Source organism: Ceratotherium simum, chromosome 1 (genome assembly GCF_057802395.1).
Source record: "Ceratotherium simum simum isolate JZ-2026a chromosome 1, ASM5780239v1, whole genome shotgun sequence".
Classification (NCBI taxonomy): Eukaryota; Metazoa; Chordata; class Mammalia; order Perissodactyla; family Rhinocerotidae; genus Ceratotherium; species Ceratotherium simum.
The window spans coordinates 54833778-54847609 of NC_141900.1; the positions used below are offsets into that span (position 1 = coordinate 54833778).

At 38.9% G+C, this 13832-nt stretch overlaps 1 protein-coding gene across 1 annotated transcript in view; it reads left to right on the top strand.

The window, feature by feature from the left end:
• DNAH11 (dynein axonemal heavy chain 11) overlaps positions 1-13832 on the top strand; it is a 313801-nt gene that overhangs the window by 200944 nt on the left and 99025 nt on the right. Inside the window, exons 56-57 of the mRNA XM_087428734.1 lie at positions 5024-5257; positions 9077-9223. Of these exons, the coding sequence (XP_087284860.1) occupies positions 5024-5257; positions 9077-9223 (381 nt within the window). The remainder of the gene's footprint in view (positions 1-5023; positions 5258-9076; positions 9224-13832) is intronic.

The window sequence follows — 13832 nt, forward strand, 5'->3', positions numbered from 1 at the left end:
AATGGCAAGATGAGCTCTCTGACTGAGGAGTGAGATTTGCATTGGAAGGAGTACAATAAACATGTGAGCAAGATGGAGGAGCCCATCCTTTTCAGGCATGTTGGCCAATTGGCAAGTTAAAATTCTCTGTTCTTTTGATGTGATACAACTTGAAAATAATTACACAAGCTCAGTATCATCTGCTTTTTCAACAAAATGACTGTATTCCACATGCCGCCACCTCTTCAATCCAGAACTTGTTGCGGGGTTCAGTAACTTACGAATGGCATATTTTATTACCATTTTCCAAGCTGATTATGAAAAATGTCCACTCCAAGAGGAAAGTTATTTTACTGCCGTATTTAAAGAGTGATTTCTTCAGTGGTCTCTAGGTTCTTTTCAAAATGTTAGACCAAGCATGAAGAGTAGTAAACATTTTGTCAATGATAGGTATGTTAGCAGCATTTCCATTAATGATTTTTAGTACAGTTCTTTCTTTGAAATATAAATTACACTTATTTAATATGAATAGAAGAGTAGAAAGATAACCTTGTGCAATAGAAGTTCTATGAATTTGGGGAAAATACTTTCTTTCTGAGGAATACTGAATTTATTTTAAAAGATCAAGGCAAAAAACAAATGCAACCAAATTTATTTTGCATCTTCCTAAATCTCATACTGGCTTAATCCTACATCCAAAGAGGTGAGAAAAGGCCCCGGTGGTTGTTAATATGCTTCCCCATTCTTCAGCCCTCTTTCTCCTTTACACATGCACCACCAATATGCTGTCCATCATACATTTCTTGCTCTGTGCATGTTATTCAAATTTAGAATAGAACTGCAAAAAGCTGCTTTCCAGGGTTTTTGCAGTTATGTAAACTTTAGGAATCCCCTCTACCTCAAAAGTAGGATCCAGTTTTTATAGCTGCCCAGGGACCTGGACATGCTGTCAGGCTGAAAGTTTAAATCAAACAGAGGCATCACTACCTCCAAGTTGTAGTTTTGTGGCTTTCCTCTTGTGTTGGCCTCGTCAGAACCAACTACACTATCTCCTTGTCCACTTGCTGTAAGAGGGGTCACTGAGTTCTGTTTTACCTGCTCACGCCCTCAGTCGCTTCTTTGTTTTAATGTTCTGTCAGAGAACCATTGAAGCTACCTCTTTCAATGAGAGGAAACTTCTCTGGAAGATTACTGGCTTATGCTGGACTTGGTCTTGCCTTTGGCCAAGACTGGGTCTCTAAAATTAAAACAAGAAATTAAAAGCACAAGCAAACTAACAAGAAAATGCATTCACCAAAGTAAGAAACAAAAACAAAAAACCAGCATGCGATTTAGAAAACTGTGTTTGGCGCTGCATTTAACGCTTGTGGCTGCTCTGTGTGGTGGTAGCGATCTTACTGGGACTACTGTTGGTGTACTATTATCACCATCAATAGCAGAAGTAACACCCGCCCTGCACTTATTTGCATTGCTTATCACCTCTTATCACCAACCTTCCAAGGAGTGACCACTGGTTTCCCTGTTGAACAGGTGAGGGGATGGAGGCCATAAGCATAAGATCACCCAGCAGGTAAGGGCCCATCAGGGCTTTGACACGAAAGCCCCTAGTTTTAAACCCTGCTCTTGACAATTGCACAAGTGTTTGACTATTCTGAAAGAGGAATGAAAGGAAAGGAAGAAAAGAAACAGAGTAAAAACGAGTGACCAAGTCTAACCTTTGATTTTGTGAGCAAGAGGAAGTGCAGGAAATGTAATAATTTGCCCAACTTAACAGAACTGGAAATCTAACCCAGATCCTAAGATTCGAGCCCCGTGTCCCTGGCTGCGCCAGAATCATTTTGGGGAGTGAATCAGCACTATGAGGAGCGTAGGAGAGGTGTTCAAGTGCAATGCTCATTTTATGCATTATTAAATTTTCTTTATTTAATAAACCAACCTTACAACCACAGTATTTAATCAATATATTCTCTACTTTTACCAACCCCAAAAGAGGCTAAAAAGTACGAATAGTAGATGTTATAACTCAACAGCTTGGAATTATTAAAAATTAATGTAGATATTAAATATATGCAGTTTTTGTATATCAATTATTCTTCAATAAAGCTGTAAACAAATTAACATAGAAATTATTTCTGGGAAAAACTTTCAAGGTGGACTGTAGGTATATGACATTATATGTTACAAAATCATCTCAAGTTAAACTTAAAAAAAAAATAGTTTTCCTTTCATCTGCCCCCTTCTCTTCTGCTCCTCCTTCCCTCCCTTGAATACAATACTCTTGAAAGTCTGAACTTAAAAGTACAGACCAGTATAGTCTTCACTGGTCTCAGGATGGTGTAAAATCCTATATAACACAGTATTTGATTTAGTTCTGGGTATTGGTTTACATTTGAACTTTGCTGTCATTTTCAACATCGAGGACATACTGGGCATTTGCTTTAAGAGTCAGGTGGCTGGTGGGGCTGGCCCGGTGACATAGCAGTTAAGTTTGTGCACTCTGCTTCAGCGCCCCAGGTTCACAGGCTTGAATCCTGGCCGCAGACATACACACTGCTCATCAAGACATGTGTGGCGGTGTCCTACATACAAAATAGAGGAAGACGGGTACAGATGTTAGCTCAGGGCTAATCTTCCTCAGCAAAAAGAGGAGGATTGGCAACAGGTGTTAGCTCAGAGCCACTCTTCCTCACCAAAAAAAAATAATAATAAAAATCATCTTGAAGAAAAAAAAAATGAGTCAGGTGGCTGGGGTACTGGGTGTGGCAGAGGCTGCCACCCCCTGAGAACTGTCACCAAGTAGCAGGGTTTGTTTATGTTTTCGTGTTTACAGTGAGCCAGCCGACAGAGTAGAAGTTAAACACTTTCTTAACGTGAGGAAAAAGCAGTTCCATCTTTGCATTTGTTTACGCGTTGGGTACAGCACTGTTTTCCAAAGCATCTTACTGGGGAACTGTTGGATTTATAACCATTTGATACTGGCACTTTGCTTGTTTTTATTTTTGCCTTCACCATGATTGGCTGCTAAATGACTACAGAAGGGGATCAACTGGTTTTCATTAAGGGGCCAAATGTAGCAGGAATGCTGTTTTTCGCTCGAGTCTCTGAAAGTGAAAAATATAGCATTGCATTGAGATCACTGCAGCAGCACCAGCAACCATCTCCTCCTGCCCCCCACCCCCAAGAAAACTGGAGATAAATGAATGGCAGAATAAATAATTTATGCTAATGAAATTACTGCAATTAGTAGTTCTACAATGACCCTTTTAAAAGCCACAGCTGTTAATGTCAGGAAGTGCTGTCACTACTGACCTTATCATAAGAGAAAGTGACAAATTGAGAATGCAGCGAAGACCAGTCATCAAAGAGGTCTGTTCTGGAACGATTAGAGTTTTCTGAAAAACAGTGTGAATTACAACCAGCTGCTCCCTGGCTCTGCGAGTCTCCCATGCTGTGCCATTTTGTTAAACCCGATAACAATAGTTATTTTGCCCCATTGAGACGAGTTGTCTCGGGCCACTTCCAGCTCTACTGGAAACCACTGCTTCCATCTCGGATTTACAAATGAAACTGTTGTTAAAGAGAGCTTTTCAGGGCAGCCGAGGAGCCTCCTCATAAGGATCATGGTTGGGCAGAGGCCAGGTTTTTTTTTCCTGTGAGGAGGTTGCACTTGGCTGCGGAAGTATTTATCTATTGTAGAAATATACATGCTCACTTTTAGTTCACATGACAACAAGGCAGGACAGGAGTGAATTTCTGCTCACATTTATATGGCAGCCAGGCTCTTTTAAAAATAAAATTCCCAAGGGGATATGTTTTATATGAAGTTACATAACTTCCTCATAAATTTATATTCTGAGTCTACTATTTGGTAATATACATATGTCTCGGATCTAGTGGAAACAAAGAATACTGTTCAGTATTTGCATCATTCTATATTTAACTTTTGCTTTAAAAATATTATTTTAGTTATTAGTGAGATGGATTTTCAATATGCAGAATAACCCCATATGTACATATTTTAAACCCACTCGGGAATTTTTCATGACGTTGGAAAGAGGTTGCTCAGGAGCAGTTATTTTCACCAACAAGAATTGGCCTGTCTCTCCTCGCACCCCTGGTTGTGATATTAATGGTGCAGATTTGAAATGTTTAACTGCATCACCAGCCACTTGTGCGTAATTTTCCCAAAGATGTCTGAGTGTTATTGACAACACTTTGGTAAATTATGTGTGACTTTCCTAAGAGTTGGTGTAGCTCATTTAATTCATATTAATTGATTTTTAGGCTTCCCTTGATTAATTGAACCTGGTTCATCTTGTACAGAATGCAATAAATAATCATTAAAATGAGGGAGATGTGACTCCACAAATTAAAAAGTAAACTACTTCAGAAGTCATAGAGGACAAAATGGAAAGAATGTATAGTGGGAGTTCTACAGTAAATCTTGAGAGTTATTCATTTGTGTTTTTGTGGGGTTTTTTGCCAAATGACAATAGAAATTATCATATTTTCCTCCCGGAAGCAGTGACTTTTATACCTTACCATCCAATTAGTTTTCACGTGGGTTCTTATAAAACCATGTATTTCTCAGTTTCAGTTTTTTTTTTTTTTTCAATGACTGCAGGGTTGTTGGTTCTTTGACTAAAATTTAATTTGAAAGCAACACCAAAAATACTTCTCAGAATACTACATCTCAATTCCTCCATTTTCTCTTTTGCACACTGGATAGATAAAAATCAAGTTATGAAAAGCAGTGCTTGTGTTCTCTGTTGGTTTTTGGGTTTGGTATGTGGAGCACATAAAGATCCTTTGCTCTACTTGGCAAGAAGAGGTTACCAGAGCTGAATGCTATATTGTCATCTCTCTAATCCTGTGGCTATCTCTTAAAGACTAAATAAGTTTTCCTAAATCCTACTGTAATTTGTTCTGGCTTTTAGGGAAAAAAAATACTGTATAATTTTGTTGATTTTTCTTCTTTTTTTTTAAGTTGCATTTTTGTTTTAACTTGAGAATTTCATATGAATTGCAATGTTTATGTTTTCAGCCACTGGACAAAGATTCTATTAGCCTTTTCATGGCACACGTTCACACTAGTGTAAATGAAATGAGTACCAGGTATTACCAGAACGAGAGAAGACACAACTATACCACCCCAAAGAGTTTTCTAGAACAAATATCACTGTTTAAGAACCTGTTGAAGAAGAAACAAAAGGAGGTATCCCAGAAGAAAGAGCACTTGGTGAATGGCATCCAGAAACTAAAAACCACAGCCTCTCAGGTATGACTAGAGTATGTTATTAGTGAGTGAAATCTATGCCCTTAAAATAAAAAAATAAAAAAATAATTTACTTTTGAAGGAGCATTTCAACCCATTTATTTAAAATGTCTAGTGCTAAAGTTTACGGTTTAATGACATAAAGAACACACTGTTCCTGCTTTCCTAAGCCTAGCAAGGGATTGGCCAGTTACTCTGTCACAGCTGGTTTAGAGAGAGACTTTCTCTTGTTGGCCTAATTCAGTGCAAGGAAATGAAGAGATCTTGAAGGGAGCAGGCACAGCTGATTGCCGTCTCACCTCTGACCGCTTTGGTGCTCTGGGCTTATTGTCAGGAATTTTGTTACATGAGGATGGAACTAGGACCCCTTTTGGTCTCAGATTCTTAACCCGCAGTGAGGTCATCATTTCCTGGCTGATGATGTGATGAGGGTTGTTGCAGTTGGGGTCCCTAAGGATAGCAGTTTTCTCTGACCTTGGTGTCGGATCTGCTCCTTTTAACCACCGTGTCTCTTAGATGAAAATGTCCAGTGTTGCCTTCATCCTCAGTCATAAGGCCCCTACTGCTTTGAAGGACAGTAGTTCTGACCTCCAGGAGTAAATCAGGGGAGAATTAGCATGGATGTTAATCATGTGGGTCTGTGTACATATCATCTAATTTCATTGTTAAAAGTCAAACAGGTTTATGAAGTAGGTATTGTGACTGTAATTTTATATATGAGGCTTAAAGAGTTTAAGGCTACAGAGCCAGTGAAGTTGGAGTTTGAACCCAAATCTGTATTACTCTAAAGTCCATGTCTTGTCCGTAGTTCCATGCTGGTTCTCTGTGACTGGTGAAAAAAAAAAAAAACACTAGAATGAGAGAATATGGAGACTTTGGATAATGGCCCAGCCTTTCTCTGAGCCAGCTGGGCTCTAAAGCTGTAAAAAAAATTCTCAATGTTGGTCACCTCAAGGCCAGAAATTCCAGTGGGCTTCTTCAGAGTATTGTTATCAGATCATACTTTCATATTCTCTTCAAGAAATTGGGACAGTTATCCCCCCAAGAGTGCTGGGTGGCTCATCTGTGCCTAGGCTAGAAATAAGCCACCACCTGGTTGGGTGAGTATACATTGGCACCTTTCACTTTGAGGCCTCTCTGGACACGTCCTTCAAGCATTCTGTAGGCCAAAGCACCACTTGCCTCTTTCTCTCTTCGTGTCATCTACCAGGAATGGCTCGTTGGTGAAACACTGTGATCTGTGCTGAGCAGTGAGTAGATGGACCACAATTGGGAAAGAGGAACCAGAGTGAAGAGGTTTCCCAGACAGTGTCCAGGATTAAATGATGTAAAGAATAGTTGCTGGGAAGCTCCCAAAGAGTATACCCATATTTGTGCATCTTTTCCTTTCCTTTCAAAGAATGCCTTTCTTTAATCTTCCTTTTTATATACATTTTATATTACTCTTTTTTTCTTTACCTTCTTTTTCTTTCCTTTACCTGTCTCTCCAATTTCATCTCACTTTAATCAAGACCTTTTTCCCTAGTAAGGACTTTCCTAGGAGTCCTGTTAAGCTAAAAGATAAGTGAAGGAGATCTGTGTCCCAGAGCATTTATGTCCCTTTGATGTCCCAGACTGAATCTGTTGATTTTGCCCCCAAAAATGATAGTGTTGGCTAAACTGAACTATCAATACTGAGGGGCAGCCCTTGGCAAAGAAAAAATGGCCTCTGCCACACTTATGGAATTTTCTTCCCAAATAACAGAGCTAAAAGCATGTGGAATAACAACCCGTTTCATTCCAGTGGTGGTAGCATCTCAGCCATGGGGAAAAAGAAGAGAAGAGTCTATGGTTTCTTACTAATCATCTCAGTTATGTGTGGGAGAGGAGAAAGAAAGGGACAGCCAATTCATGGTGTTTGCCAAGTTCAGGGCTGCTTGTATCTCCTTACTTCCCCTCAGTTAGAAACAACAGGCCAGAAGTCTGAGAAGAAGATATAGGAAGTCTTAATTGAAGGACTACTGGTGACTTCTTTTCATTAGGTATTTGTGCATGTAATGCCCTTAATATCAAGAATGGTAGGGATATTTAATAGCCCCTTAAGAGTTTTTTTAAATCAATTTATTATGAAAAGGAGGCATAGTTTTCTATGTGGAAAGGCTTATAGTGTAAGACCAGTTTGTGTGTGGAGCAGAATGCCTTCATATTGGAGCTGTGTCCTCTATGGATCTGCCTTGAGCAATTCCACAGAGCTGGATATCCATGCTATTTGAAATATGTGTCTAAACCTTAGCACTGTTCATTTATTGCAATAAAGCCAGAAACCCCTTTTATAGCCACATATCCCCCCTCTAAATGTCAGTTTAGGTGATCATAGATAGCCTTGTGACCTTTCTTCATAGATAAGGCCTTGCATCCAAGGCTTGAGTACTTGAGATATTTCAGACCCTACAGCTTCCTTAGAAACTGAAATCAGGGCTTGAAATAAATTTCCTCCTACTCTCTTAGATAAATCTTTTGATTGTGGTCTAACATATGACTACTTTCACATGGCTAAAAAAACAGAGAAGCAAACGTCACTATTAGTTGTTTCTGTGAGTTCATAGAGAGCCTGCAGAATCATTCCTAGTTTAAAGGATACTGGTTAGTACAGATAGCTGTCATAGTGGTAAACATACCTTTAGATAGAGTGTAAATAAACTGTTTTGAGGTGGGAGATACAAGAATCCTTGGATATAGTAGTGGAATGTTGTTCCTCAACAAGAAACCACTGAAGTGCCTTTAGCAGTTGAGTCAGGATAAATGGTTATGATTGTTGCTTCTATAATTTTTTAAAAAATAGTAATATTTATACTTCTGGGAAATAAATGTAACAAAGAGTTGATTATCCTGATGTATAAAGCTGCTTTCATGTGTTTCTGAGAGGTGAGTCACGTTTTTCTCTCTAGCACTTCACTTCTTTTCTTACACAATCCTCAAACTTAGGAACCTAGTAGTACCCTCTGAATCTCATGAAATCCCAACTGAAAAAATGGACAGAATCATTCTTTAGAGAAGATGAACTTGTCGATGCCTCAGAAAGATGGAGTTCCTCAAGAGCTGTGTGAAGTTATTTAGTGGTGGCTGAGAGGAGGAATAGACATCTAGGGCGCTCACTGGGCTTTTGACCACACCGTAGTGATCCCCACAGGGCACTCGTGGTTTGCCCTTCTTAGTAGGTAAGAAGTTGAATGTCGTCTGAGGTGAAAAAAATCAGGAGGGCCATTTCTTATTTTGTAGGACAAGGTAAGACCTGTCTGTGGGCATTTCAGTCAAAATAAGTAACTGATTAAGTAAATTGGTAACAGCCAAGGAATATTGATGTCTTCAACGTGTCTGAAGCCTCCAATGATTTTCTGTTGGAAGGTGCAAGGCATAGGTCCTCCAGCTTGTCACCAAGCAAGTCTTCCCATGGCCTCTGCTGCCTTGAGCCTGGGCTGCACAGGACAAGAAAAGCAGGGGGCATGAGTGACGTGTGCTTGGGTGACATGTCCTGGGAGGAGGGGGGAACTGTTGTTGGTGCTTCCCTGACTGCACAGACTAAGTTGAGAAGACAAATGTCTATTTGGTGCTGACGTAAATTAATGACATTTTCCACAAAACCATTACAAAACATTATTCTGTTTGTTCTTACATGGGAAAAAAATGGGGCTGCGTTTTTGCACGTGGGACTAAAGTCAAATCAGGGTAGAAACAGATGCAAGATACAAACAGGGATCCCTCAGTTCATTTAAAAAAATAAGCAATATCTGATATCTGTTGTTATCAATGCAAGTTACTTCAAAATAATGACTTTACCTTTAGGTGGGAGATCTAAAAGCCAGACTTGCCTCTCAAGAAGCCGAGTTGCAACTGAGAAATCGTGATGCTGAGGCTCTGATCACAAAGATCGGGCTTCAGACGGAGAAAGTGAGCCGGGAAAAGGCCATCGCCGATGCCGAGGAGCAAAAGGTCAGGCTAATTCCACCATTTAGAGTGCTGAGCTATATTTAGCACAAAATAAACCTTTGTAGGTGAACAATTTTGAACAACTTCCTCTCCAGGGAGCATAAAATCTGAAGAATTATTATAGTTACACATGTAACAGCATTTCACACCATGATTACCACTTGACCTTTCTTTACATTATGCATTTTCCCAACCTTTTAGCTCTTTTAATGATATGAAAGAACAATAAATACTGAGCTCATTCAAGCATATAATGGATGTGGATCTTGAACATCAGGCCTATTTGTAATACAGTAAAGGTCATGAAGTCACCTCTGAGGTTTCTAAAGGTTTTCAGTTTTTAGGCAAATTGAACAACTCAATTGTTAACAAAGCCCATTCCGTCACTTTGCAAGATGGTTTTCAAATTTTGCATTTTAATACTATGACTTGAATTTATTATTAAATCCTAAGCTAAATTTGTTCTTTCTGATTCGATTGAGGCCCGGGCATTCTGTATTATGTTTTATTGTTGGAAACAATTACTTTTAAGATTATATAGATTCTGCTTTCTTTGTACTCAGATTTCTAGCAGTTCTGAAATAAATATAACTTCTGTTGTCTTCTTCTTTTACCAAAACTTTAGCTACAAATGGAAGGTATTTTGTTTTTGTGTGTCTTATTTCCCAAAAGAAATATCACAGTAAACAAAAGTTAATAAATATTTGTTTAAAAATTGAATGAATGTATATGTGTGAGGTAAATTCTCTTATTTTAGACAAAAGATTATAATCAGAGCTTAGTTAATTTAAAATTATAAATTATGAACAATCTCATAGCCTTTGAATCAGTAGCCATTATGCCATTATCCTTGCATTTTTATGATACCAGGAAATATTTGAGTTTTTCCAGGGGTGTTGCCATTTTTTCATAGACAATTGAGTTTTTTTTCTTTTTTCTAATGTGTTTTGAGCATGTTTGCCTTTAGCTTGCACAAGTAAAGACTTGAAAAGTATATTGAAAATCAAAAGTCAGTTTTTTGTTAAAAAACTTTGTTTTTGAAGTTGAAGATAAGGCACATTTGGTGTGGCCAATGGGTATATAATTCCTTTTTTTTTTTTTTTTTTTTTTTTTTTTTTTTTTTAAAGATTTTATTTATTTATTTTTTCCCCCCAAAGGCCCAGTAGATAGTTGTGTGTCATAGCTGCACATCCTTCTAGTTGCTGTATGTGGGACGCGGCCTCAGCATGGCCGGAGAAGCAGCGCGTCGGTGTGCGCCCGGGATCCGAACCCGGGTCGCCAGCAGTGGAGCGCGCTCACTTAACCACCAAGCCACGGGGCCGGCCCGGGTATATAATTCCTAATTCTGATAATAAATGTTTCTATTGAGTTTCAGATTAGTGGGAGATGTCCTTAAAAGTATATTATTATGTTAAGTAATTAGGTATCACACATGGTATGATTTTCATAAGCTAATTCCACCCAGAGGATATTTTTCAGGCATTACACAAAATATGTGATGTTCTAGCAATTATAACATCATAAGCCATCTCTACGGATACCATTTAGAGATCTTAAGATATAACAAGTACTCTAGAGGTATTTTCACATTTTTGCACGTGAATTCCTGAGGCAAAATTATCCTCACAAAGGGGAAAAATGTTTTAGCAAATTAGAATTCATCTGACAGGTTGTTTCATGAAGTTCTCCAGATATGAAAAAGACTCATACTATTTTTTAATATCTAATCCATACCAAGAAATAAAAATAATACTTACAAATATTTTCATTTTCTCCACGAGGCTTAATTTAATTATAAATAACAGATATTAACTGAACACCTATTTTTTTGCCTGGCACTATTCTAGGCTCGAGGATATATGACACAGAAGGTGCCCTCATATAGCTTATGTTGTAATGGAAAAGACTGACAAGAGACATGTGACAGGTTGATAGACAAGATATTCTGAGTTAGTGATAAGGGCTCTGATGAAAATCAGATAGAGAGATGCAATGGTGGAAGGAACTATTTTAAATTGGGTGGTCATGGAAGGAAGGTCTGTTCATAATTTAACCACACAGTGCAGGAATTAATCAACACTGAGTATGTGCTATGGACTCACATTTGTCATATGTTCAGCAATATGCTAGATTCTACGTGGTTATTAAAGGGGTGTATATGGACTTTTTGTGATCCTATGAAGTTGGAGTCTCAAGGCTTAATACATGAGAAATAATTAAAAAGTAATAAAACATACATTGCCACATTTAATACGACTAAGCAAATATTGGGGTTTAGCGACTGCCTTGCTGTGCATTTTGACAACCCTTGTAGAGAAGCAGGTTGAAGTTGCTGCTTCAGATTCATAAAATAATCAAGGGCCACTCAAACCACTGGCATTGCCAGCAGTGACTTCAAGTCACACAAGCACCATTAAGCCTCTGAAAATTGGTTCTTCCATCTTTGTTTGACTTACCAGCTGCAAATTCTAAGGATCCTCTGATGTCTTCGAACTGCTTTCTTTGTTGAGTAGAGTGTAATCCTCATGAGTGAAAGTACCTTCCAAATTGCAGGGCTGATATAATTTCTTCAAAAGTTGGACACCCTCTTTGATTTTGAATGGTCTTCAGTTTTTGTGTGTGTTTCCTTTTTAAATGTGGCTCGATTTTGGAGGACCATCAGGAATTTCTTATAGTCTAAAAGCAGGTAAAAGCAGTGTATTCATTTGCTAGGGCTTCCATAACAAAATACCACAGACTGGGAGGCTTAAACAGCAGAAATTTATTGTCTCACAGTTCTGGAGGCTGGAAGTCCAAGATCAAGGGGTTGACAGGTTTGGTTTCTCTTGAGTCTTCTCTCCACGGCTTGCAGGTGGCTGCCTTCTTGCTGTGTCCTCACATGGTCTTTCCTCTGTGTGCACACCCCTGGTGTCTCTTGTGTGTGTCCAGATTTCTTCCGATTTAAGGACACCAGTCATGTTGGATTAGGGCCCACTCTAACGGTTCATTTTAGCTTAATCACCACTTTAAAGGCCCTATCTCTAAATACAATCACTTTCTGAGGTATTGGGGTTAGGGCTTTAACATGTGAATTTTGAGGTCACAATTCAACCAATAACAAGCAGTTATTTTGACTTGATTCTCTCCCTGTGACAACCACTAAATTTCATGAACTATCTGCAAGGAGCTTTTGACAACAGAGGGCAGAAATGTTCTTCTGTACCCCAGAATGGGACTATCTCCAAATCTCTGCTTTAACAGACAGTGGTAGAGGGAAATCACACCCCCAAGCCAAGCCATCTAGGTAGCTCTTCCCTCCTTCTCCATGGTGAGCCTTGCTGACCACTACCCAGGAGCCAGGGGGCAGAGGAAACTGCACACTGAGGCTTACCAAGTCACTAAGATACACAGCATTTTCACTACTCTAGTATCGTTGCACCTTAGGGTGAGAGGTATTGGGAATGAGAAATAAGTTGACCAACCTAGAGTATTTTTTTTGTTTGCATATGTGAGTTTTTTTTTATTTAGTGTTCAGGATTTCTCTGTTTATAAAAACTGCCCAAAAGAATAGTACTCCATTAACAGTAAAGGAGTCAGAAGGAGAAGAGTAGTAACTCCCAGTCTCATAGAAATAGCACTTAAAAGGACTACTCTGTAAGGTCTCTTCCAGTATTAAAAATCTATGATCCTGAGTCCAATTTAAAATGATGCCTTATAAATGGTATCAGCATTTATAGAGTCATTATATCCTTATGGAAATTAAGTAAACCTGAGGTAGTATCTCACTCACTCACACTCTCTCTTTCATCTGCAACAGTGTTCTCTGGCACACTGAAAATGTAGTATTCTTAGAATTTTCATGGTCCGTTCCTGGCAGTTTTGAGGGTTGTGGTTTTGGAGTAGTTCTCAATAAGCAAGCCAAGTTTTCTTATTTACCTTACCAGTAGCTGTGTATGTATTAGCAGGAGATCACATATCTACCCTGAATCAATTATGTTCATAAAAGGTGCAGTGTACAGCAAAATAATGGTTAATCAGGAGAAGGGTAATTACTGCTAATAAAGCTGTATTAGACAATTTGTTGTGAGCAGTGTTTAATTTTATGGTATAGTTAAACCTGTTCATTCCAAACACATCTGAAGAAATACACTTTTGTTCACACTTTCTATTCCACAGTTACCATTACTGCAGGAGCCGTCCCCCATGGTGACTGGATCCTGGTGCCTGGTGCCACAGCTTTGAAACTCAGATTTCTGCTGAGAACTAAAAATTTACTCTTCCTAGCCATTCCAATTCTATAGGTGTCCTAAGAGGAGGAGGATAAAAACTCCAAAGCTTCTCAGTTTATTTTGGTTCAAGTTGACCAGCGTGGCTTCCCTATATCCATATTATATGTGTTCATGTCAAGAGGCTGGTGTGGCACCCTCTTTGGCAGGTGAAAGTGCCAATGAGCCCTCAACAGTTAAGTGGCCAGCAGTGTCATGGTTCCATGCCGAAGACAGACCTGGGATGTTGCAGCTATAATTTCTTACCAGGTCCTCAGAGAAACCAGTAATTTGTCTTTTATAAAAATTCTATCTATGGTTAAGCATGCACAGAATGGAACAATATCTTCTAGCCAGTTGAACCCAAA